General features: G+C 38.8%; 1 protein-coding gene across 1 annotated transcript; it reads left to right on the forward strand.

Moving 5' to 3' along the window:
* The first annotated feature begins 4,238 nt into the window (after positions 1-4,238).
* On the forward strand, positions 4,239-27,249 carry gucy1a1 (guanylate cyclase 1 soluble subunit alpha 1). Its single transcript, XM_054777947.1, has 8 exons — positions 4,239-4,679; positions 4,800-4,867; positions 5,666-5,745; positions 9,157-9,869; positions 17,988-18,473; positions 20,793-20,936; positions 23,871-24,025; positions 24,219-27,249. Exons 1-8 carry the CDS (start codon positions 4,413-4,415, stop codon positions 24,337-24,339), a joined length of 2,034 nt encoding a protein of 677 aa, XP_054633922.1. The 5' UTR covers positions 4,239-4,412; the 3' UTR covers positions 24,340-27,249.
* The last annotated feature ends 523 nt before the right edge of the window (positions 27,250-27,772 follow it).

Raw genomic sequence — 27,772 nt, forward strand, 5'->3', positions numbered from 1 at the left:
TACTGTTGGTATGATGTTTTCTTTTTTTTCTGAAATGCGACCTTGCTTTTACGACAGATGTAATGGGACATACACCTTCCAAAAAGTTCAAAAGGTGACCACAGAGTATTTTCCCAAAGGTTTTGGGATCATGAAGATGTTTTCTGGCAAAATTGAGACGAGCCTTAATGTTGTTTTTGTTCAGCAGTGGTTTTTGTCTTGGAACTCTGCCATGCAGGACGTTTTTGCCCAGTGTCTTTCTTATGCTGGAGTCATGAACACTGACCTTAACTGAGGCAAGTGAGGCCTGCAATTCTTTGGATGTTGTTGTGGGGTCTTTTGTGACCTCTTGGATGAGTCGTCCCTGCGCTCTTGGGGTAATTTTAGTTGACCAGCCAATGCTGGGAAGGTTCACCACTGCTCCATGTTTTCGCCATTTGTGGATAATGGCTCTCACTTTGGTTTGCTGGAGTCCCAAAGCTTTAGAAATGGCTTTATAACCTTTTCCAGACTGATAGAGCTCAATTCATCTCAGATAAATTATGTTTTAACTGGGGTCATTTTTTCACACAGGGCCAAGTAGGTTTGGATTTTTTTCTTTCTTAATAATAAAAAGGTTAATTTAAAAACTGTATTTTGTGTTCCTCTTGTGCTGTCATTGACTAATGTTTAAATTTGTTTGATGATCTGAAACATTCAAGTGTGACAAACATGCAAAAAAAAAAAAAAAAGAAATCAGGAAGGGGGCAAACACTTTTCTAATTAAAGAAATGTTGTATAATCAATATTTGATGTAATAATATTTTAGCAATATATGTGAATATTTGATTAAATTGCTCCATTGCTGTTTTTAGCAACTTCTGGCAACTTTTATACAGCAGAACATTTCCACAATAAAGTTCAGTTTTACAGATACCATGTCTGTTTTACAGGCAGGTTGTGTTGTAGTAACGACATCTCCATTGGTTTGGTTTGGTTCGGTTTAATTTTATTTGAACATGCATGCAGGTTACAATGGACAACATCTCATGAATCATTTCACAGTTCCACATGTCCAAAAGGAGTGGAGTGGGGAGAAGCAAATCTTTTTTTGACACATGATGTAGTCATTGTAAAGGTAATTACAGCCACCTTTCTTTCCTGAATTGAAAAAAGTGTTTGAAGTATGGTCTTTGTTGTCAAGTGAACAACACAACTGGCAATTAACTGCGACACGATGTCTAGTCAAGAAAAGAGCGCCACTTAAAGAATCGCAGTATGTACTAATTCGACACAGTATGTACTTCCAAGTCTCAGTTAATATGTTTGGTTTTAACATAAATTGAAAACAACATTTCACGCATGCAACAGTGCCAAGTATCTGTTGAAGACTACCCTGTCCCCGAATGCTGCAATGTGAGTTTTTGCAGCCAAAGCTGGAATCTTTGCTGTTTATCTCTTGGGAAATTCACGTGCCAAGCTTGATTTGTGACCAGGCTTTGCTATCTTCTCTGCGTATCATAAACAGGATCTGTCTGGAGGTTTGTGCAAGACCTAAATACTGTGTATGGCTTTCAGTATATTTCTTTTGGTTGCGTGTGATGACACTTGGTCAGATGAATGTAAAAGTATGAAATATATGTGTAAAAAAAGAGTGTTGACTATATATACTAATGTATATTTTAATAATGAAAAGGTCCTTAATGTCCTGTAACATTTGTTGTTGAAAAAACAGCCAACAACAAAAGCAGATTTCATCCATATAGAGACACGGCTGGAACTCTCCCATGACAATGGTGTTCATTATTTAAGCTTTCAAATGGATTTATGATGTCACACTATAAAATGCCCTTTTCGGCCCAAACACGGCGAAGGTTGCAATGTTGGGAAATGGCGTTGCTGCAGCCTGGGACGGGAATTGGAATCGCTTTGAAGGGAATCTCATCCCAAACACATATTGTCATTATTTGGGAAAGAAGCTTCTGTATGCACACTTTTACCTGCAAGCCATTTAAGTTCTAAAGTAGGTACACCTCTACAATTTCATCATCAATTTCTGCCTTTAGAACCAGACTATAATTACGTAGAAACAAATGGTGGAAGATGACCACAATGCATCTCACAGGACAAAAATTCTGTGATTGAAAACACAATCAAAGTGGTTGCTATTGAGTTGCTGTAATAAGCAACTGGTCGATTACAGTTGCACTAACCTCCAAATTACATCTATTTGTCATAGGAGAAGACATCATTTTGGCCAGGAGGTATTAGGGCCACACTGAAAAGAAAAGAAATGGGGTTGTAATTTAACCTACAACATAAGTCCTAATATTATGACAATAAAAGTGTAACATTACACGTAAAAGTGGCAGTTGTTACAAGACAATGTTATAATGTAAGATCAGGTGTTTTTTAAACATGCTTGAATTATGAGCATAAATGTACATACAGTATGCCTCTGTTCAGATGAGGATGGTCGTCCTGACTTTTTCATGTAATATAACAGCTTTTCTTGTGACATTAACACTTTACTTTCAGAATGTATTTTTTCCCACAATATTCTGACCTGCTTCTTGTCACATTGCGACTTTTTCCCCATAAGAGTATGTCTTTTTTTCTCTCATAACATTATGACTTTATTTTCAGAAAATGACAACTTTTTCTTTTCTTTTCTTGTCATTTCCTCATCTTTTTGTTTCTCACACTATGACTTCATTGTAAGTTTTTTCTCCGAATAATATAGTATGTGAGGGGCCCGTGATATTTTACATTTTGTGAACCAACCCATGTAGATATGCTAACAAGTTAGATATATTTAAAGAAAAAACAGCCTGCATCTCAGCTTTGCGTTATAGGAAAAAAAGTGAATTATTATGATGAACTTTTTCTCCACACGGCTCATTTTCCATTTCTGCTGTTGTTGTTTTTCACAAATTTTTTAACTTTCTTCTCATAATTATTTGTAACACTGACTTCCATCCACCCATTTTCTGTACTGCTTGTCTTCACTAGGGCTGCGGGTATGCTGGAGCCTATCCCAACTGTCTTTGAGCAGGAGGCGGGGTACACCCTGGACTGGTCGCAAGCCCATTGCCGACATGGTGACTTTATTCCTGCAATAGTTTGACTTTATTGTTGTAATATTACAATTCCAACTTAATTTTCCAAAAACGTCAACGTTATTGTTTGTTTTTTTCTAATATTGTGACTTTTTCTTAATGCTAAAAGGTCAAAGTTGTTTTTCTATATTTCAACTTTGTCTCAAAAATATTTTTTTTCCCATAGTCAAACTATTTTTTTCTCTCAATGTTATGACTTTATTCTAATATTTCCACTTTCTTCTCTCAAAATTACTGCTGTTTTTTCCATTTTTGTGTTTGTTTTTGCTAGTTATCTTGTTTAATCGTATTTTGTGCTGCAAATGTGCTGAGGTCAAATAAAAAAATAGTCCCAGGCTGCAAATGGCCCCGGGGCCGTACTTTGGACACCCCCCGCATTATGACTTTAATCCTGCAACTTTGTTGGTTTTTATGTTTTTTGTTTCACGTAACATTGTGACTATGACTTTTTCTTTTTCTTCTCATCTCAACTTTGTTTTTCTTCTTAGGATGTTTTTTTCTTTTACTTTTATTGTCAGGAAATGACAATACAGTATTATCCTTAACTGTCATAACATTATGACTATTTGTAATATTACATCTTTTCTCTCATTTTTTCAGTTTTTCCATCACATTGTATTTCCCACAGTATTGTATACCGTCTTATAACGTTATGACTTTATTTTGTAATGTTAGGACTTTATTCTCATCACATTATGACTTTCATCTTTAAAAAAAACACCATGGATCAGTATTAATGACCCATTTCTAATACTTAGATCCTCTTAAAACTGTAGCTATATGAGGTAGGTACCCAAAATATTACAAACAGTGTGATATCTCAGTATAATGCAGTGTATACCGTAGTTTTATGAGAATTATAATTACCTTAGCTCATATATTGGATGTCAAGATGAGATTGTGCAGGTGTACCTAATGCTGTGTCCACTGAGTGCATAACGTGAAGAGCAGACAAATGCACATTAAATAAAAAAAAAAAAAAGTCCATTGCATGCGAGAAGTCGCCTGGAAATAATGTCTCGGTGCTGATAGGTCGCTCAGCTCTACCAGCCGTGCTTGCGCATGGATTTGCCTGCAGCTCTTGCTCTCAACCCCCCACCCCACTCTTCAGCTTCTCATTGGCTTTTTTTTTTTATTCTGATATCTGCCTGCCATCGTCAGTCCAAGCAGGTTCCAGTGCACGTTACATCGCGCCGCCGTGCACAGTGGCGCAGATGGTGGAGGATTTCTAAATAAAACTCCTGGATGCGCGCAGTAGATGATGGCTTTCTGCACGACTGTCTCCATCCAGCATGAGCTCAGCGGCTGTGTGGTGAGGACACCGCAGCATTGAAGATGTTCTGTGCCAGGCTGAAGGAACTTCAGATATCTGGAGAGTGTCCTTTCTCCAAAAGCAACCATCACCACCACCAGCAGCAGCAGCAGGAGGAGGGAGAATGTGGGGAGAGCTCAGGCGACGCCACAGCGGGGTACTTGCCTGTTTCTATGGACGTGCAAGGCAAAAGAGACGATGAGGATCCACCTCGACTGAGGAGCAGCAGCAGAGCCAAAGTTAACCTACATACGTTGGGGGAGAGCATCCGCAAACTGGCATGTCCCGAGGTGGGTGGAAACGTGAATGTAATAACATTTAGTCAGGGCGCAGGTCTTATCAATATTCTTAAAATGATTTTCCTCAATCGTGATGTCTCTCAAATGATGACCTTTAACTTTATGATACAGTTTCAGAGGCTGCACACCGCCCTCCAAAGAATGACGAGACTCCCGGTTGAAACCATGGAATCTGAAAGGTAATATTATAGTTGTATTTATTTATTTTCTTAAATACATCCATTTTTGTTATGGATTGAATGATTCCTATAAAAAACAGCCGAGTCAGAAAACTACTGTATAAGATAAGTTTAAGATACATGAAATGAATAGGATTCAGACACTTAAAAAGATATTTATACCTTTCAAACATTTTTGCATACGCTAATTAACCACAAAATTAAGTACAGCTTCAGGGTACAAGAGCTAAACTCTGCCTTTAAAAATAAAGCCTGATAATGCTACATTTTGAGTGACACTGTCAGACAACTCTTTAATTTAACAATGTCTTTATTGTTGTGGTTGCAGTACTGCTTCATACTGAGAGCTGTTTCTAATATTTTAACCTTCTTACATTATTTTAAAAAAGGAGAGCAGGTTTTGTGGTACACAACTCATGTATTCTCTCATAATCACATCCCAAACAAGAGCTGTAATTAAACTTCTGCCATCATAAAAGATAATATCATTAGAAATGCACCGAAGAGCACCACGACATGTCCCACGGCGCATTTTCTGTATTTCTCCAGTAATTCCAATACCATGTGATTTAAAACAAGATATTAATGTGGAAAGCCGGCCAATTACAAATTGAATATTTAAAATGTTGTTGTTGAAATTGTCATGATACAGCATTCTGCTATACTTGCACATAATGCATGCTTGTGGTTCGTTGTTCCAGTGAAAAGAAATGTAACGTGAATGTTAGACGTGTTACTGCAAGTTCCAAAAATAATACATCTTCAAAAGCTGAGTGCTTGTAATTTTGTGTTCTGCAGCGCCGCAGTTTTTTGCACGGACTGTAGAGATGAAACAGAGCATTTAATGGAGATGATGAACGCTCACTCGACCCAAACAGGTAACTGGACACCTCTGACATACATTTGATTTGATTTGTTATTTTATCAATACAGTGGCAACTGGGTTTTGGTTATTAATTAGTTCCAAAAGGTTGATGAAAACCGAAACTTATGAAAGCTGATGCAATTTTTCCCATAGGAAATAATGTAAATCCAGAGCCAACTGGCCCATTAGGTAATATCGGCAGCCGCTAAGGGCACTGTGGCCTCCAGGGGGCGCCAAAAATCCAGAAAAAATTCACCTTCAATATAATTATTTATAAGTTCACATGGATTCGAATGTAAAGGAATTGTTGATTGCTGTTTTTATAATTTATTACTATAATTGTTATTTATTCACTTATTTAGAATATTTTCATGTTGTGGTAAGGGCATTTATATTGTGTTTAAGATTTTTTTGTATTTACAGTCTTTGTAATTTGTTAACCATGTAAACTGGGTGACATGTCAATTTACAAATGAAGGACAATGGACAAAACAATGCCATTCAATTTCTTTTGTAAACACATGTAAATCACCGATTGAGGGGGGCGCCATATAAAATTCGGTAGGGCAGGGTCTGTGTAAACCAAAATACTTGCGCTGTCAAAAGTAGCTTGTTAATGATGGTAAATAATTTATTTCATGAATTGCGTGATTAACGCATGCGCATCGTGTCAAGCCACACTTCTGGGTTATGACGGCAGACCGAGAAACAATCGCGTCTCCACACAGTCACACAGACTCTGACGCACTTTAATGACTTCTGATATGTAAACATCAACTGCAGTGCAATCCCAACACCATATACAGTATGTATCTCCAACCCACAAACACGTCTCTAGTCCGACACTTCTTCATTGTTACTAAATGACAGAGAGGAGCATTCACGGACACTCCGAACATCACAACAATGTCTTTGTTGTACATGTCTGATGCATGTGTGGTGTAAATAAACAAGAAAAACATCCATCCGTCCATCCATTTTCTATGCGGCTTATGCTCATTAGGGTCACGGGGCAAAGAAAAACAGCGAGTGGATATTCTTATCACTCACTAAAGTAACTCTTACTGTGGAAGTACAATTTGCTGCTAAAATTATGTGGTGTCTTTGAACTCAACACAGTTAGTGTGATTCAGATGTTACTATTAAAGAGACGAATTCTAGGCAAATACATTTTCAGACATGTTCTCTCTTTTGCTATCTTAATTAAAATTTTCAGTTCATTTGGAGCTGTTAATACACAAAAACAATGTGAAATAATTACACATGACAAATGCCATCCATTCATTTATTTTCTCCTGCTTATCCGGGTCTGAGTCGCGGGGGAAGCAGTCTCTGCAAGGAAGCCCAGACTTCTCAGTCTCCGGCCACCTCTTCCAGTTCTGAGGGGACACCAAGGTTGTTCCCAGGTCAGCTGTGAGACATAATCCCTACAGCGTGTCCTAGGTCTGCCCCAGGGACTCCTCCCGGCTAGCCATGCCTGAAACACCTCACCAGGGAGGTATCCGGACTAGATGCCCGAGCCACCTTAACTGGCTCCTTTCGATGTGAAGGAGCAGCGGCTCTACTGTGAGCCCCTCATGGATGACCGAGATCCTCGCCCTATCTCTTAGGTTATAAGAGATTCAAATAAATGACAAATGGATGGAACTTATTGTTAATGCAGACCTCCCGTACATCCTGGTGAGATGTAATTAAATAATGCTTCTTACTAAATGGAGGACAAATTTTGGTGAAAATTTAGACTAAAAACACATCAAATGAAAACCGGCACGTACTGTAATTTACAGACCATATACAACTACAACATCACTCCATGGGCCACTTGCACAAAACTAGGATAAGAGATTAAACCAGGATATCTTGGTTATCCTGGCTCAACTTATCCGTGATCCGGTTGCAGAAAAGTGGGATAGTGGAAAGTGGGATATGTCCTGACATGGAGATTTATTCTGTGGAGTTAGCCTGCTCCAGACCAGGCTATGGTCCAGGACAGGGGTCACCAACGTGGTCCCCGCGGCCCCCCACGACCACATGAGGCGCCCGCAAGCCTGCTTTTCATTCAGGTTTTCAGTTAATAATGAAAGAACAGTAGAAAGAAATGCATTGTGAAATACAAAATGTGAGTTGTGGACACCAGCATTTTGTTAATATTCTGGTAAAACAAGCATATTCGCTTTGTTTGGGTTTAAAATAAGCTCTGAAAATAAATGTTACAAAAATGAGTAGCTCTCGGCCATTTTCATTTTGTAAAAGTAGCTCTCACAAGGAAAAACGTTGGTGACCCCTGGTCCAGGATATATTTCATCCTATCCCTTATCTCTGTCAGCAGTCACCATAAATGGAAACCAATAATTAATCCACTGCCCGCTACACATTGTTATCACATTCAACTTCACCCGCTGTCATTATTTCAACATTTGTCAGCATTCATTTCAATCATTGTGGATAAATGACTTTAGATTATGTTGTCATCATTATGTCATTTATTAGATCATTTACAGTTTCCCACATACTATATATAAAATACTTATATCATATGAATACAAATACACATCTACAAGATAAAAGAGTTATACAATATGCAATGGTGTTACATTTACACAATTTTACACAAATCTGCAGTCAATTTCACCAACAATTTAAATTGATTCATAATCTCAGTGCGACTACGTTTTCGGAGATGTTAATTGTGTTGGTTGTGGATGTGTACTGCATTACCCACAAGGCTTAGCGCTCGAGGGGAAACTGGCTGTTGAAGCTACAAGTGTGCTAATAAACAATAAAGAGTTCATAGATATTACTGTACACCGCTGTTCCTGAGTTGTTAAACAAGCACCAAACGCAACATTAATTATTTGGATTGGTGTTATGATGGTTACCTTCTCGTAAGCCTCCGTGAGGATTTCCGCTTCTGTAGGGGGAAAGTGCTCCCCTCTTGTTACAATGGTGAATCCGTGACTCTGTGATCGACGGCGGGGTCTATTTAAGGAAGCCCTGTACGCGCATTGTATGCGCGGGATTGGATTCACCTGGCTTGATTTATCAGCGTCTTCTCATCCTGGCTTGGGCTTTGTGCAACCAATTAAGCCGAGACACTCTTGTTTTGGGTTGGTTGAGCTCAGCTCAGTCATTTATCTTGCATCTCTGAGTCCTACTTCTGCGCAACGGTCCCCTGGTTCAGAGTGGCTCATGAATATGACAATGGTGTCATAATGACTCAAACAGCCAAAATAACCTCTATCCACATCCTCACCAAAAATGCAAACCCTCTACAAAGATTTTACAAATGAGTTCAGCATTTTTTGTGTAATCCTGCTAACAGTAAATGTCCTACTATTTGATGTTGTGAAAGCAAAGCAACAAAACAAGTGGCATGCAGTACTTTACGTACAACACATCATGTTCTGTTGCTCTCATCCTGCAGCAACCCCAATGGAAGCCTTGAAAGTGTCTCTTGGTGAGGAGCTCTTCCGCATGTGCTACGAGGAGGATGGCCACATTTTGAGGGTGGTTGGAGGAGCGCTCCACGACTTCCTCAATAGTTTCAATGTCCTCCTGAAGCAGAGCAATGCTCCCAAAGCGGGCAGAGGGGATTGTATAAACGAAGCGTCGGTGCTGTGCTTAGACAAAGATCCGGGTCTGCTTACCGTCTACTTCTTCAACCCTTGTCCCACCACTGAGCTCTTCTTCCCTGGGGTCATCAAGGCAGCAGCCCGCCTGTTGTATCACATCACAGTGGATGTGTTGATGGACCCACCCACGGCCAAAGACAGCATCCTGCAGTCCAACCCACAGCCCAGTCTTCTATACACAGTGCTTGTTAAAGGGGATAAAAACCTGAGCCCAAGTCCACTGAGAGCAACCTCAGCTGGGACCCTTCCTACCTCTCTGTTCTCCACCATCTTTCCCTTCCATCTCATCCTGGACCAGGACTTGGTTCTGGTGCAAATAGGTCACGGGCTCAGGAAGCGACTGACCAGGAAGGACGGTCTAAGGCGTCCTTCTACTTTCCAAGAACACTTCTCCATCATGTGCCCTCAGATCAAATGCACCTTTCAAGGTATCCTTACCATGCTCAACACCCAGTTTGTCATTCGGATCAAGCACGGGGTTTCCGGAGCAGACAGCACAGGCAAGGTACGTTAAGAACTCAAAATGAGGCCACTCTTGGTGTTTGTTTGAATGTCGAAATTCGGTAGAAAGAAATCAGGCTCGTTTTTGTGAGTAGTCGAGCTTATTAGCGGCACTACTCAGCCCGAAGTAGAGATCACTGCTCTACCACCAGCCGAGATCACAAGCAAATGTCAAAGCCTTTTTTTCCATCAAAGGCACAGCCCAGCTTGTGCTATTAATGTGAGGGTGCAACTGGTCGCCATGACGAGAACTGAGACGTCTCTGTGAGTAAACATGACCGCTGACTTCCTGTCAGAGGTGATCCATACTTGTTTGAATAGCCTCACAGCAGGAAGCCTTTCAGATCAGAGGTAAAACATCAGTCGGGGATGAGCGAAGCAAATATAGAGAAATAAGATTGCTTATTCAGCTGATTATTCAGCTGAACATGAGCATCGTGTTGAACTAGTTTCAAAATAGTTAAGAGTCTAGGGAGGCTGTAATCATCACAGTGCATTAACAGAAAGAGCAGTCTAAGCTACGCTAAGGTATCCTGTAAGGCAGGGCTATTCAACTGGCTGCCCCTTCATGTCACTGATGGGCTGGATTTGGTCAGTTCAGTTCAAAACACACAGAGGATCTTTCACTAGTGTTTTTGCAGTTGGTCCTTAAACACAGCAGAGCACTCCTGTCATATAGAACAGTGGTCCCCAACCTTTTTTGACCCACGGACCGGCTTGTGTTCCCACAAATCTCCCACGGACCAGGGCCATAATTCGTACATTATAGCGATCTAATTTATCTTATTTATTATGTATTGTGTAAAACTATAAAACTAAGACATGAATAACATCAAATTAAAAGCACAAAATGAATGCCGACCCACCATCCACCAGTTCAAGTTCCAGCCAAGTTTTTCCAGAGAGATTATTACATCGCTGTTTGATGTATGTGGTAAAAGGCAGTGTGCTAGCATGAATTAACTTGAGACAAATGTGCACATTAGCACTCAATAAGTCATCAAAACTTACCTTTATGCATTCCCACATAGTATCAGCATTTGACACCAAATATGAGGTGAAAGAAAAATGGTAAAAATACAGTAGTAGTCTATCTGTGCGGCATGAGATAACGTTAGCACACACACAATGGACATGCGTCAAGTGAGACGGATGAAACAGAGAGAATCCGGCCACTTTTCAAAATAAAACATAAAAAAAATGAAATAATAGAAATTATTTTTCTTTCCGTGCGGCCCGGTACCAAATGACCCACGGCCAGGGTGTTGGGGACCACTGATATAGAAAGTCTTTGATGAGTGTTTTTAAATTGGATCCTTAAAAACATCTGAGCGATCTGGACACACACAGAAGATCTTTGACTGATGTTTTTGTAGTAGGTCCATAAAACACAGCAGAGCACTCTTGTCATAAATAGGATATTTGACTGCCGTTTTCCTACTTAAAAACAGCAGAGCACTCCGGTCACATAAGATCTATATGTTGTTGCAGCATGCCCATAAAACACAGAGCGCTCTTTTTTAAATTGGATCCTTAAAAACATCTGAGAAATCTGGTCACAGAGAGGATCTTTGACTAGCGTTTTTGCAGTAGGTCATCAAAAACAGCAGAGCACTCCGGTTGCACAGAAGAATTTTGGCGAGTGTTTTTAAAGTAGGCCCTTAAAAACATCAGAGCACTCCGGTCACTCACTCTGACTGACGTTATGGTGTCATGGTCTGATTTATTTGAACATTCTTTTCACTTCAGTATACGTCACATCACAATTGACAGTTCCACATGTTCAAAAGGAGTAGGAAGAAACATAGTTTATCCGATCCTAGCCCCTCTTTGTTTCGCAACAAATTGCTAATACATTTCACAGCTCCTTACATCTCACATCAATTGCTGATACATTTGTTCATTATTCATTCAACATGTTCCCTTTGCCAGTTCTGAATAACATGAGAAGTGATAAAGCACAAATCTGTATGGACAAACTGCTGCTAATTGCATAAAGTGCAGTTGTTGTATGGCTCGGCATAGTATTTCTCTGTGGTTAAGTGTTCTTCTTCCTTATACGTACTTCGTAAATGTCAACTGCTTGTACTGTTTCTTGAAATGGGTCATTTTAGTGCATTGTTTGAGTTCTTTACTCAATCCGTTCCATAATTTCATTCCACATACTGATATGCTAAAGGTTTTTTAGCATTGTTCGGGCCTAGGTATTTTAAATGCAATTTCTTTCCTAAGACTGCATTTCTCCTCTTGATGAGAAGAATTGTATTGTGTTTTTCGATAGCAGGTTATTGTTTGCTTTATGCATAATTTTAGCTGTTTGAAAGTTTACTCGATCAACAAATTTTAATAATTGTGATTTTAGGAATAGATGTTTTTCTCTGTAAGCAGCATTATAAAATATCCTAATTGATCTTTTTTGTAGTACAGTTAGTGAGTGAAGTCTACTATTATCGTTGTTTCCCGTATCTCCGCATAATAAGTTAGATATGGGGGCCGCACGGTGGTCTAGTGGTTAGCATGTTGGCCACACAGTCACAGTCTGGAGATCGGGAAGACCTGGGTTTGATTCTCCCTTGGGCATTTCTGTGTGGAGTTTGCATGTACTCCCCGTGCGTGCGTGGGTTTTCTCCGGGTACTCCGGTTTCCTCCCACATTGCAAAAACATTCATGTTAGGTTAATTGGAGACTCTAAATTGTCCATAGGTATGCATGTGAGTGTGAATGGTTGTTTGTCTATATGTGCCCTGCTATTGGCTGGCGACCACTCCAGGGTGTACCCCGCCTGTCGCCCGAAGTCAGCTGGGATAGGCTCCAGCATAATAATGAGGAGAAGCGGCATAGAAAGTGGATGGATGAATGGATGATAGGACTAGAGAACAATAGAGAGTATGGAGTTGTGACTTTTGGTTCAGAACGAATTTTGCTTTCTTCAGTAAAGAAGTATTTCTTGCCACTTTATGTTGTATATTTTTAATGTGGGATTTCCAACTCATTTTGTCATCTATTATCACGCCTATAAATTTATTTTCCTTCACTCTGTCAATGTCCACGCCATCCATGCGCAAAGGTATCCTTTCTGCTATTACCAAATAGCATTATTTTAGTTTACTTAGGTTCAGGGATAATCTATTTTTGGCAAATCATCTTTTTAGTATAGTCATTTCATCTGTGATTTTTAAAAATTAGCTCTGGTGTGCTTTCTCCAGAACAGAATACGGTAGTATCGTCTGCAAATAACACTAGCTTTAGGTCTTTTGTGGCTTTACAGATGTCATTTATGTATAAGTTAAACAGTTTTGGCCTCAGTATCGACCCTTGGGCTACGCCACATGACATATTTAAACTTGCAGATGTATGTTTTTATAGTCTCACATATTGCTTCCTGTTTGCTAAGTAGCTTTTTACCCAGTTCAAGACTAACCCGCTGATTCCATACATTTCTAATTTGTTAGTTAAGTGTTGATTGTGATTAATTGTATCGAATGCTTCCCTAAATACTGCAGCAGCACACTCTCTACGGTCTATAGCGTTGGTAATATCCTCGGTTATTTCACTTAGTGCCATGGAAGTTGAAATGTTAGCTCTGTATCTGTATTGGCTGCCCATAAGTAATTCATTCTTATTTATAAATTTATCTAACCTGTTGTTGAATAGCTTTTCGATGATTGAAAAATGGTGGTAATAAGGAAACTAGTCTGTAGTTAGTGAATTTATGTTTGTTTCCATTTTTGAAAACTGGTACTACTTTAGCTATTTCCATTTTGCTTGGAAATATACCAGTCTGAAATGATAAATGACTAATGTATGTCAGTGGTTTCGCAATGTCGTTGATGACCTTTTTATCGTTCTCATGTCAATTCCATTACAGTCACTTGATGTCTTTGCTTTACTTTTATTGACACTATCATTTTTTTTTTGTCACACCAGTGAGGAACATAAGAGTTAGGATTGCTGTCTATACTTTCATTCCCTACTTCCGCTGATAAGTTATTTGGGATTCTTTCTTCCAAATTTGGTCCAATATTTACAAAGTATTGATTAATTTCTACTACTCTGTTCATATGCTCATTTTTTTGCATTTCCACATATAAAGTAATGAGGGTAATCTGCTTTCTTGGATCCATTCCTGATAATACTGTTTAGAATGCCCCATGTTGCTCTAATGCTCTTTTTGTTCTTGTCTAATAGATTACTATACTATTCTCTCTTACATACCGTACTCTTAAGATATTTGTTAAGTTGTTTTTGTACATCTTAGACTGATTTTCTGCTTCTTTTGTTTTTTGTATAATAAATCTCCTATATAATGTGTTTTTCTTCTTACAAGCATTTTGGAGATCTTTTGTCATCGATTGCTGATTTCTCTTCTTTTGTTTATCAGACAGTTCCCTCAATGGACAGTGCTTATCATACAGCTTCATAGAAATATTTATAAAGTGTTTATATGCTTCTTTTTTTACAATAGACATCCAACTTTGTTCTTCCAGATCTTTCTGAAAAGTGTTCCTCTGTTCATAGTATTTGAAATGTCTTTTTTCCACCTTTCTCTTCGATTTACATTGTAAATCATATATATTGGAAGATGGTTCACTGATATTGTTAATTAGCAGACCACTTGTCATGTTATTATCAAAATCATTTGTGAATATATTATCAGTTAGCGTGGCACTATGGTCCGTTATTCTGCTTGGTCTGGTGATTTTAGGATATAGACTCAAACTGTACATTGTATCTAACAAGTCATCTTTTATCTTGTGCTTGAAATCTCCACATACAAAGAATATTTTTGGCTGATGTCTGGAAAGGTTGCTTTGGTCCAGTCCTTGAACATTTCAATGCTTGACTTAGGCGTTCCATATAAACAACTCACTAAATACATTTCTGCTCTTTTCTTTACAGATTTCAATGGTTATTCGTTCTAAAATATTATACATTTTGAATGAATGTTCTTTACCACTTTGTAGTTCAGATGCTTATCTACGTACAGAGCCACTACTCCTCCACTTTTGTTATTCTTGTTCATATAGTTCATTTCGGATCCTTACAGCTCAAAATCTATGCCTTTCTCTGCATAAATCAAAGTTTCTGAAATTTCAATTACCTTGAAGGGTTTCTCTAATTGGCTTAGGTATTGTCTTATGTTAAAAGTAATTTGCATTCATGCTTCTGCTATTAATGTGGAGAATTGATAACTTGCTGTCTGGTTTAATATTGTTGTATTGTTTGTCTGTATAGTAAAAGCACGTGTTTGTAGTAGGTCCATAAAAAACAGCAGAGCACGCTTCTCCTAAAGGGGATCTTTGACAAGCGTTTTGTTTTGGGTTTTTTTTGCAGGCGATCTTTAAAAAAGCAGAGCACTCCTGTCACAGAGAGGATCTTTGACTAGCATGTTTGCCGTACGTCCTTAAACAACATCAGAGCACTCCTATCTTACAGAAGATCTTTGACAAGAGGGTTTTTTTTTTTGTAGTAGGTTCTTAAAAACAGCAGAGCACTCCTGTCATATAGCGGCTCTTTGATGAGTGTAAACATATTCCTTCTGTATGAATTTATGACTGTAAGAATGTTATGGTATGACATAGCCTTGCATTTATATTATGTACAAAATAATATTATTGAAGGAAGTCAGGCCTCCAGGTCATTAGCTTGATTTAAAAAAAAAAGTGTCCTAGGATCAAGAGGGTACAGGCATGTTCCAAAGCTGTAAAAGGTCAGTGTACAAAAGCAGTAGCTTTGATGATACAACCCCAAAGAAAATACATTATAGCCCTGCTAAGGGCCTTTCAGCTTTCCTCGGCAGCAATGGCAGAGTGCCAGGATGGACTTTTGGATGCAATACTCTCCCACGTGTTCACGTTGTCTGTGAAAGCAGACAAGTCACGTTTAAGAACATCCCTAAACTTGATCGGAGGCCTTCCTCTTGGCAAACAGGTGTCCAACAGAGGAGATGTCGTGAGCACAAACTACTGTAAACTGTAGTACATTGGAACATACAAAACTGAACACAATCTGTGATGCTGATTGACTTCCAAGTTGTTTTCATGTATTATGTAAAGTGACTGAAATCATCACCATCATTTTGTTGTTGTTGTTGTTGACTGGAAAGCACGTACATGACAAGAGGTCTGCGGTCGATACTAGGATACTAGTTTGGAATTATTTTGGTGCTTTCCTGACGACACTTTGGGAACACAAGATCAAAACAGATTGCTGCCATCCTCAACTTGAAGACAAACAGGCGAGAGGTACAGATTCTTTGAAATCAACAAGTTACAAGTGTTGATAGCTGGTAGCAAGCCAAAACTAGCGGCTAACTGCTGAAGTTGAAAGCAAATGCCTAGCAACAATGCCAAACAAAAGGCGAAACCATACAAGTCCTGGAAATCCATCCAAAATCAGAAAAAGGGCCATTCTGGCTGACGGATGAGGAGGATTTGATATAAAATGGCGCCTCGAAGAAGATGAAAAAGAAAAGGCAAAATGAATCTTTTTTAAAAAAATCATGTTAGCAATACCAGTGAAATAACAACGGATAAAGATTTCTTAGATGCTCGACGGTTGTTTGATGACTTCATTGATAATAATAATGGATTACATTTATATAATGCCTTTCAAGGTACCCTAAGCGCTTCACAGTGAACCCATTATTCCTTCACTCGTCAGTCACACGCTAGTGATGGTAATCTACATATGTATCCACAGCTGCCAGGGGGGTAGACTGACTTTCTTCTTCTGTTGTTTGCTAACGTACCCAAACTTTGACACATTCTTTTTAAGCAGGCTTCTGTGTTGCGAGAGCGACAGGAAGAAAAACCCCAGCTGGGTGGAGGAGAAGTTGTTGAGGCGCCACGTTGGGTCGCATGTATAAATCTGTTGACCCCACATGAAAGAAAAAAAATACAGTCAATACAGCAATTTAAATATAGACCAAATGAAATCCCCAAGACAATAAACATATGAAATAAGCAGGATATGCAACGCTCTAATCTAGACCAGAGAAGTTTAGTAGAAGACAGTTAAGTGTTAGTGAGGGGAATCAAAGTGGGCTTTGGTTGGTTGGCATTTGTCATGTTTAGAAATAGCATTCCGCTTCAATATAAATAAATATTCTGTCTCTAGCATTGCTGATGTAGTTGCACACTGTATAGCTGCCAATACTTTTGTGTTTCTTAGTCATATGTCCTGAGCAAGTTTGTGTGTTGTCCAAGGACACACAAAACAAATCTGACTTCCTGTAAGTTGACTTAAAGTGTGCCACAAGAGCCAAGTCCTCTATTTCTATCTATGGTCATTGTTTGTGTAGTGATTCACATAGCTGATTTATGGGAGATCATTTCCCACGCAATGTCTCGTTCACAATCACACAGTGATGGACAGTGACAAGTCCAGACTTCGCTCCTGCCACGACCCTGAATGGGATTATGGATGTACAGTCATCCCTCGCTACTTCCCAGTTCGAATTTCACGGCTTCGCTCGATCACGGGTTTTCAAAATATATAAATTAATAAAAGGTTTCTGTTTTGTGGTTGACTATGGTATTATAGTTAAGAAAATACATAATTATGCACATTTTACTTACTCTTGGCCAGAATTAGGAATTTTCAAGCAAAATTTTTATATTTTCGCTAAATGAGCAAAAACATAAATATGAGGCTTTCGCAAGACGCATTCAAAGACATACGTAGTATTCTATACTGGTCACTATGTGTCAGAAATGTCATTGATGAGACAATAGCCACCGCAGGACGTACGCTGTCCAGAAAAAAAGCAACAAGGAACTCTCCCAATGCGAACGTCTGGGTCAATGTTATGTCTTATTTGTGTTTAATATGTCTTATTTTCTGTTATGTCTACTATATTGGGTAATGCGAGTGTAAAGGAGACTGTAGGGATGTTATTTCATGTCGAGAGGGGTCTAACAATGTTGAGAACCATACTTAGAAGGTTGGAAACAGGTTTTCTATGCTGTAACTACGAAAATATTCAGTTTATATATATGGAATCCTACTTGGTGGAAATTCACTTATCACGGTCGGGTCTGAAATCAATTAACCACGATAAACAAGGGAGTACTGTAGTTCTGAAAACTGATCCCTCTCATCAGGTTTTTTCTCTTTTCAGCTGATGGACCTTAAGGGCCAAATGATCTACGTTTCCGAATCCAACGTGATATTGTTCTTGGGATCGCCATGTGTGGATAAGCTGGAGGAGCTAACGGGTCGTGGCCTCTACCTGTCCGACATCCCAATTCATAATGCACTGCGTGACGTCGTCCTGGTGGGCGAGCAGGCTAAAGCACAAGACGGTCTGAAGAAACGTCTCGGGAAGGCCAAAGCAGCCTTGGAGCAGGCTCACCAGGCACTTGAGGAGGAGAAGAAGAAGACGGTAGACCTCCTCTTCTCCATCTTCCCTGGCACTGTGGCGCAGCAGCTGTGGCAGGGCCAGACGGTACAGGCCAAAAAGTTTGAACGGGTCACCATGCTGTTTTCCGACCTGGTGGGCTTCACCGCTGTTTGCTCGCTGTGTACGCCCATGCAAGTGATCACCATGCTCAACGAGCTGTACACCAGGTTTGACCACCAATGTGGGGAGCTTGATGTTTACAAGGTACGTTGCAGCACTTCCTTTGAATATAAATGGGGTATTATTATTGCAGTGCAACATAGCTACAGTACAGTAAAAAGTGCTGTAAATAGACCAAGGTATATCAGACCATGTATCCACCGAGGAGGCGAGCGGGAGACAGGCTCCATCGCCGTAAGGCCGTGCAATGCATGTCTGGAAGCTATAAAAAAATCCTCCAGAATGTAACAAAGCCCCTAATCAACAGATTTGGACACAATCCTCCGCTGCCTCTCTGCACCATGCCTTTCTGGCAAAACACACAAGGATGTCCAAAATGTAGTGCAGGGGCCATTTGTGGACCGTGGCTCACTGCAGAAATAAAATAAATAAAAACCTAGCAAAAGTGTAAAATAGAGCAAAAAGGCATAATACAACCATGAAAAGCTAAAACGTTCATACTAATAACTAATAAAACAAAGATTTGTTTTTAAATGTATATGTATGTATAATGTATGTATATGTTGTTTGATATTATAATTTTTTTTATTAACAATATTGAAGGCCAGCTGGGCAGCCGTGATTTGACTAGCAAAGACAAGCAAATAAGAGAAAAAGAGTGAGCTGCATTGTTATTATTATACAGTATATTATCACAACAGTGGTGTAATTGGACAATGACCATTGTACTTTTCTTCAAATTAATATTAAAATCTTGTCTTGTCTCATGGACTCAATCTCGAGCCTCGGCTCGTCTCGTGAGTTGGATGTCCCGAGACACTCCTACTATCTACCTTATTATATCTCATATCCCCAAAGATGGGTACGAAAAAGTGGCATGGTTATATTAGTAGCCTTTAACTTTTGACAGCAGAAAACGAAAACCGAGCTGATCCACTTGGTGGATATGGTGATTGAACCTTAAAATAACATCTCACTGGTTCGTAAGCAAGAGTCTAGCCTCTCTGTCATGGCCACTATAATATACATCTATATTTAGCAAGCTCCAAATTAAAGAGCACCATTCAAAAACAGAGCTGCACTTTTCTTTTTGACAGCAAATTCATAATTTAACACACCAGATAGTACCTTCAGATTTACGCACTGGAGTGATTTGCATCAAATACCAGCAGACTGACGCCCAGTGTGTATCGGGTATCAGCGAGGTCTGCCAAAGGCTGGATGGTATAAACATGTCAGTGAAGACTTAACTGAGAGCACTGCATGTTTGACAAATACATCGTAAAACGCTGTACGTAAGCTCCTTCAGGATCCTGGTTCCACTCCACGTGTATATGTCTAAAAATAGTTTCACTTTGTCTCTCACATAGTTGTAGAGTGCTCTCCAGGTACATGAAAGAAGACGACGACTTTAAAATGGGAAAGGATGAAGTAAAATTGAAATGTTATGGCTGCTTGCTGTCAGTTCTCTGTCTTCCGCTGAAGGATGACCACAGAGCCAGTCCACTTTGGTTTCATTTTTGTCATTTTTATTAATGCTGCTAAATATTTTCAATACACTTGTAACATAGATGTTAGTTCACCGTGATGGAAGTCCTGTAGAACCTAGGTTCCCAAATTGGGGTACACCAATTGTCATGGGGGACAAAAATGAAAAACAATTTTATGCCTAACACTCACAATTATGAGTGCGCCTGAACACCTCTCGGTGCAAGGAAAACAGAGCGGAAAAGAGACAGAGTATGAACAAATGAGTCAGTTTGCTGATTATTTTGTGCATTTAAGAGTGTTTAATCTTCAGGCGCAGCGGTGAAAACATGTCACGGTGAGTGGGGATTCCCCTGAAAATGAGGCTTTATTGTTGGTTGTGTGTATTTTTGTACTTTGGATACTGCTTCGTCATCATTGTTAAACTTTCCCCTTCAATTTGGTATTAAATTAATATGCAGACTTAAACCAGGCATCTTGAGCGGACAAAAAAAGTGAAGCTCAAATTCAAGCCATTCAGATGAAAAAATGCCAACATCAGACTGGAATAAAAGATAATGTAGGATGATTACTTATCTATCAGTGCTCATGTGAAACTATCAAAATGTGATCATGCAAAATACACATTTTTGACTTGGAATTACTATCAAATTAATTCACCAATTAATTAGGTTCAATATTTCAAGTTAATTAAGATAAACAGGCTTATGTTTTTGAAGTGTGCAGGAGTAGGGGTTACATGGCTTCAGATCAAATGTCTGAAGGGGTGACTGCAAAAAGTTTGGGAACCACTGCTGTAGAAAGTACATAGGATTTGTGTAAAAAAAAAAAAAAAGTTATGTGAGTTAGTGTTACAAAATTCCTGGAAAGTTGGAAACCTTTCAATTTACGAGAAATGTCATTCATTCATTTCAGGTGGAGACCATCGGTGATGCATATTGTGTAGCTGGTGGCTTACATAAGGAGAGTGAGACTCATGCTGTTCAGATTGCACTCATGGCCTTAAATATGATGGAGCTTTCTGACGAAGTTAGAACACCAACTGGAGAACCAATACAGGTGAGAGAACAAGTTCGCTTTTTAACTTGATGTACATGTATAAACTTTGTACAATACTCTTACAATTTGACTAAAAACAAGCGTGAAATAGGTAGGAAATATCTCCCCCCAATTAAAATTTACATTAACTAGAATACTCAGACAGCCACCAAACCGGCATCCTGTACATCAATGATCACCACCCTTTTTGGGACGAATGCAGGTGGACTGTAATGACAAAGGGAGAAAATAGGCTCCTGTTTTCACATTTTTTTACACATTTGTGACAACATTTAATCGTTCAGATTGCTTAGCACAGGGGTGCCCATTACGTCGAGCACGACCTGTACATTTTTAAACTATGAATGTGAAATACTAAGCATTAGTATTTAGTACTGCGATTGGCTGGCAACCAGTCCAGGGTGTACCATGCCTCTCCCAAAAAATGTGATGCTGAAAAAGTGTGTGCACCCCACATGTGCAATGTACATATATATTCATAATTATAAATATAGTAAATACACAGTACATATTCTCTATGTTTATAGTAGGAGGTAGATCTTGTTACTTGGTCATTTTAAAAGTAGCTCGCTGGCTGAAAAGTGTGAGCACCCCTGGCTTAGCACATGTGCCGACCCTAATCAAAGTTTAATAGAAATTGGTGGCGATTAAAACAATAAATTTTGCTCTGACATTTTGCACTAGGAGGAGGTAAAGACTAGAAAGACAGTACGGTAATCCGTGGGAAAGCACGGAAATCTGCCAAGGCCCAAGAGCTTTATTTTTGGACATATTCCAAAACATCAGTGTTGTGGAAAGTACAATTAAGTAACTTTGGAATAATTATAATCCTAATACAGAAAAAGTTTTCTGATGTAAGGATTATAACAATAATTACTAACAATGTATTGCATACATTTTTTTTATTTTAAAAATATTTTGACACTACGGTATTGTATAATAATTGTATAATAACATATGTTTGGAACCTTTGCCACTCTGAAAGGAATACCCGAAAGCTTGTACTACTGTATATGCTAATGCACGGGTGTCCAAAGTGCAGCCTGGGGGCCATTTGTGGCCCGTAGCTAGTTTTTTATTGGCACATCCTAGAAATGAAATTAACAGCAGGAATAGAAAAAAAAGAAGAAAAATGTGTAATTGAGGAAAGACTGAAATATTGATACTAATAATTAATAATACGCTTTCACCGATAACACAAAGCTGTTACAAGGTTTTGTCTTTAGGGCTGTCAAATGATTAAAATTTTTAATCAAATTAATCACAGTTTACAAATGAATTAATCAGGAGTCATATAATATGTGCAGTATATTAGGGATGCTCCAAAAAAACGGCTGATTTCCATGAAAAGTCACGTAATCGGCATATGCCGATAAATGTCTGTCAACGCTGATCACATAAGCCGATCCTGTGGCCAGTACTATTGCAGCGATCCCCGCGTGGAGTGTAGTGTCTTGCCCTAACTGACATCTTGGGGAGTGTCCTCCTGCCACTTTCCTTCACAGTGCGCAGGCGCACCACAACAAAAACAACGTCTGCTGTGTGCAACTTAACTGCCAACACATGCCACGACAGTCAAAAGGCTAAGCAAATAACCCGAAAAATAATTGAATTAATCGGATGAGATGACCAGCCTTTCTCTGCGGTGGAAGACACCAGGTTCGACGAGTGCTCTTCCACGAACCTGGAAGTTCCAACAATGTACTCTCACATCCAAAGTCTCCTTAAAAAAGGTGTCTCATCCTCTGCAAGTTTCATGAGTGATATACTGTATGTTCTCTTAAAGTAAGTCAAATATGTTTTTGTCTAAATTAAAGTGACTGTACGGTCCCTTTTTTCATATCATATAGCCAGTAGCAGCTAGGAATTCTGGGTCGCATGAAAAATTTAGGTTGGAGACATGTTTTTGAAATGGAGATACATTTTTTTTCACATGTTTTTGGCCATGACTGTATGGCAGGGGTGTCCAAACCCTTTCCACTGAAGGCCGCATTCTGAAAAGTTAAAGGATGCAGGCGCTACTTTAATAGTTGTATATGTTTTTTTTTTATATTTTGTAAAAAGGTTAAACAAAACATACAGTACAATGAAAGACAAAGCTTTGTGTTATAGTTTCTTAGTGGTGTCAACATTCAAGGATTTTTTTCCCTTTACATAGTGCCTTTAGCTCTATTTTCCCAGTTTTTGCATTTTTTTTGTTTAATTATATTTCTACCATGTGCCACAGCCCAATAAAAAGGAGCCGCAGGCTGCCCAAGGCCCCCCGACCGTTAAGTACATATTATATGCGGGCCATAGTTCATAATTTTTTAGATATAATGGCCCGCGGGCCGTTGTTTGGAAGCCCTTGTTGTATGGGGTCAAACTTTGGGGTTTAATACTAGTGCCACTCTGTGGTGTATCTGTCAGGAAAATAATAGCACGAGCAACACAGTAGGGGTGCCTTTTTTGACAAATTCTCTCCCTTTGATTTGTTGCGGTTAAGGAGTAGAAAGAAGTGTTAGTTTACAAAAACAAATAGTCGTGTCCAAAAACATAGACATGTTGGACATGCCAATGTTTTGATTGTAAATTGTGTGCAACCTGAACAGCGCTATTGCTGTAAGGTTAGAATAAAGTAAAAAAAAAAAAGAGTGTCACACTCTATGTGACACTGTGGGCTGCTTCACTTCCCTCTGTCCGCTGTCAAAACAGAGAGGCGTGGTTTGCCATGATGTGTATGCTTTAATTACGGCAAAAAAAAAATCAACGTAATTAATTAATTTGTTACTGCCGTTAATGCATTATTTCTGACAGCTTTACTTTAAATATATTTTTTTAGCCTTTTTACAAAATAAAAAATATCAAAATGGCTCCTGCATCCTTTTGATATCCCCGTTCACATGCTAGAAAGTGGGTTTAGAAATAGAAAGCCAACTTGAAATTTTTTTGCAGATGCGTATTGGCCTCCACACTGGGTCGGTACTGGCTGGTGTAGTTGGGGTAAAGATGCCACGTTATTGCCTTTTTGGAAATAACGTCACATTGGCCAACAAGTTTGAGTCCTGCAGTCAACCTCGAAAAATCAACATCAGCCCGACAACGCACAGGTAATTATTACAATGTCACATTTCAATGTTCTGTCCACTATCATTTGTTGCCAGGCTACAAAGGGGAACGAAAACATGTTCTGGACAGGAAGCTGAAAGTCTTGAGGGGTGCTGTGTTTCCTCGGGTGTCAAATCATTTACCACATTGTATGTGCATTTGATTCATGTTTTATTTGTGTACTCTTTGTCCCAGATTGCTGAAGGATCGTCCAGAGTTTGTCTTTATTCCCAGGAGCAGGCAGGAGCTTCCGGCCAACTTCCCAGAGGACATCCCTGGTGTTTGTTACTTTTTAGAGGCTTCCTTCAAAACCTAACAACTGGCTCGGATATGAAGTCCAGCTGCTGCAGAGCTCACGACCATGAACTCTCTATCAATATCGTCAAAACAGTGCTTCTATATTGGAGTTGTTCAGATATTGATGATGTTGCTAAGTGTCCATCACTCCTGCAGTTATTTGAAAAATACAGTTATGCTGCATCACAGGCAACTGGGAAGTCAGAAATTTCAGAAGTCAGACTAAGAAACGTGCATTGGAATGTTTGAAGAACAACAGTGCCCCTAGAGAGTTACTGGAGGACAGTAGCCTCTTTCCTATATCACATTGCTGCATCAGTCATAATTGAAGATCCAGCATTTATTTTTTCTGTGCCTTTCACACAGAACCCAGTGTAACTGCGTGTGCTTTGACACAGTGACACCATTTGATTGACAACATCAAAGTCAACTTCTGATATGATTCAAACAATACTTGTTCGACAGCAATACTTGCTTTCAACACAACAGCATGGGAGAAGTCAGTATTGAGTAACATTATTTACAGTATTCAAAATTTACACAGGCTTTGCCCAGAGCCTGTTACTACCTCAGAATATTGGTAGAGATATAGAAAACTGTCTATTAAAAAACAAAGCAAAAAGTAGCTGGATGTCTTTTCTTATCTTGGTCGTCAGCCAGGTTTTTTGTTTACATTCAATTGGCACTTTGTCATCAGATCTTGCTGCATGTGACACATTGTATTTCTGACTTCCCACCAGTCTCAAATGCAGCATCATTATCAATCCGAGCAAGCTAGCGTTGTATCCGTTGCATCCTCAAGACCAATAGGGACCAGCAAAGAAATAGTTACCTTTTTGTACTTAACTTTACTCATTCATTCTACCAATTCCACTGATCTAGCACCATTTTTCCAAAGCAGTCTGCAGTTTGTTTGCAATGTGGGCATAAAATGACATTGTGATTATAAATGTAACAAACAAGTTTCCGAAGTTACCTGTTACCGAAGACCTAAAGCTGAAGAAAGCTTTGAGTAGACACAGCACCTTTTTGCAATGCTTAGATTGGACACTCCAGTGCTAGCTTTCTCAGATTCTATTTAACTGTACCACAAATATAAACGCTTTTGTTTTTGTTCCCATCTTTGATGAGCTGAACTCTGATTTAAAACTTTTTCTATGTACACAAGGCCCATTTCTCTCAAATATTGCACACAGATCTGTCTAAATCTGTGTTAGTAAGCGCTTCTCCTTTGCAGAGCGAACCCATACACCTCACAGGTGTGGCATATCACGATCCTGAAGATCGGATCGGCACATGCCTAGTGAACACCATTTGCCTAAAACAGTGCAACACTTCTTTACATAGAGTTGATCAGGTTGTTGGTTGTGGTCTGTGGAATGTTGGTCCACACCTCCTCAATGGCAGTGTAACGTTGCTGGATACTGGAACTGCAACACACGTCATATTCACCGATCCACAGCATATGAAATATGCTCAATGGGTGACATGTCTGGTGAGTATGCAGACCATGTAAGTACTGGTGCTGGAGTTATGTACAGAGCTTTTCAACATGGGGCCGTGCATTATCATGGTGCAACATGAGGTGATTGTCCTCAGGATCTTGTCACGGTATCTCTCTGCATGCAAATAGCCCTCAATAAAATGCACCCGTGTTAGTTGTTCATAATATGAACATGACCATACCATAACCCCACTGCCGCCATGGGTCACTCAATCCGACATCAGCAAATCGGTCATCCGCATGATGCCATAGAAGTTGTTGTTGAACTGTAGTCAAGTGGAGCTGAAGATACCTTTGTGCAATAATCATGCTGTCTAATCAGCATCTTGATATGCTACACCTGTGAAATGGATGGATTATCTTGGCAAAGCAGAAGCACTCGCTAACACAGATTTACGCAGATGTGAGAACAATATTTGAAGAAAATAGTTCTTTTGTGTCCATGGAAAAAAAATGTTGAGTTCAGCTCAAGAGCAAAATGGGAGCAAAAGCAAAAGTGCCACATTTATATTTTTGTTACGTGTATAAAGATGTCACTTTATGATCAGACTTAAATGTTGTGCTATTTTACATCTGTACAAACACTCACTCCACAATGAGTTATAGAATATTCATTTTGAGGTCTCATTTAAGGTATTAATTTTCTTCGGAAGATCTTAAGACTGTTTTGTCATCATATTTTAATAAGAGGATTGCAATACACACAAAAAATAAATGTTGCTAACATGAACTATTAACTATTAAAAACATTTTCTATTTTGTTTATTTTTTTTTTGATTTTTTGTTTTTTTTGGCCGAACCAATGATAAAATGAGCAATTTGTTCTAGATTTTTTTTTTTTTTTTTGTGGATATTAGAAAGACATTTCTCCCGTCTCTCTGCTTGCACCTTGACGTGATTGGCAAAAGTCTACAAAATCAATGAATTTGCTCCGTGTATTGGTGATTTTGGAAAAAAGTGTAAAATATGGGGGGTTTATTTTTAATTTACAATTTTATGCAGTATTCTGATCTAATATTCACAGAGTTGACTCAGGTGCCTTATGGAAGCAGTACGGCACATTTAGTGTAAAAGGTTTTATGACTTTTGGTTTTCTTCACATGAATGCAACCAGAAATTCTTCCAACAAAGTATATATTTGAAGTACTTTTCCCATAATGGAGCCTATACATTCCAGTTTCCTAGTGAAGTATTTTTACTGTTTTCACTGTACACATTTATACTCTATATATTACATTGTTTTCATAGCACAAACAGCTTAAAACACAAGAATCCAATGAATGTCCTATCACTCATAAGGATGTGCGTTTATTGTTATTGTAATGTAAACAAGAGTGCAATAAATAAACTGACTTATGTGACTGTGATTCCAGAGCATATACAGAACATTTTGTACCACAAATGACAACAAGAGATGAAACAAAAATAAAACATAATGAGAATGGTTCATTTTATTTCAAACAGGCTTAACAAAGCTACATTGAAGTACATCACGTTTATATAATTCAACATGTTCGAAAAGGAGTAGGAAGAAGCAGGGCATAATCTGTATACTGGAAAAACACTTAATCAAAGTCTTTATTATTTTTCACATGGTGCTACTGGTTTATTAGGATTTTTCAGAAAATGTTTTTTAAATAGAATCATGCATTATGTTTGAAAAGGAGTAGGAAGAAGCAGAACAAACTGTATACTATAAAAACATTTAATCAAAGTCTTAATTATTTTTCATATGGTGCTACTGGTTTATTAGGATCTTTCAGAAAATGTTTTGTGAACAGAATCATGCATTATAAATGAGGTAGATTGGTTCATTTGGGTGAATAGTTTGCTATAATACTATTATATTCATGCACTCATACTGATGATGAAGTTGATATCTATAGCTACTACTGATCATGTCATATTAGATCAGCATATTTTGTAAATAATGTTGAACAAAAATAGC

The sequence above is a fragment of the Dunckerocampus dactyliophorus genome, chromosome 6 (genome assembly GCF_027744805.1).
Source record: "Dunckerocampus dactyliophorus isolate RoL2022-P2 chromosome 6, RoL_Ddac_1.1, whole genome shotgun sequence".
NCBI lineage: Eukaryota > Metazoa > Chordata > Actinopteri > Syngnathiformes > Syngnathidae > Dunckerocampus > Dunckerocampus dactyliophorus.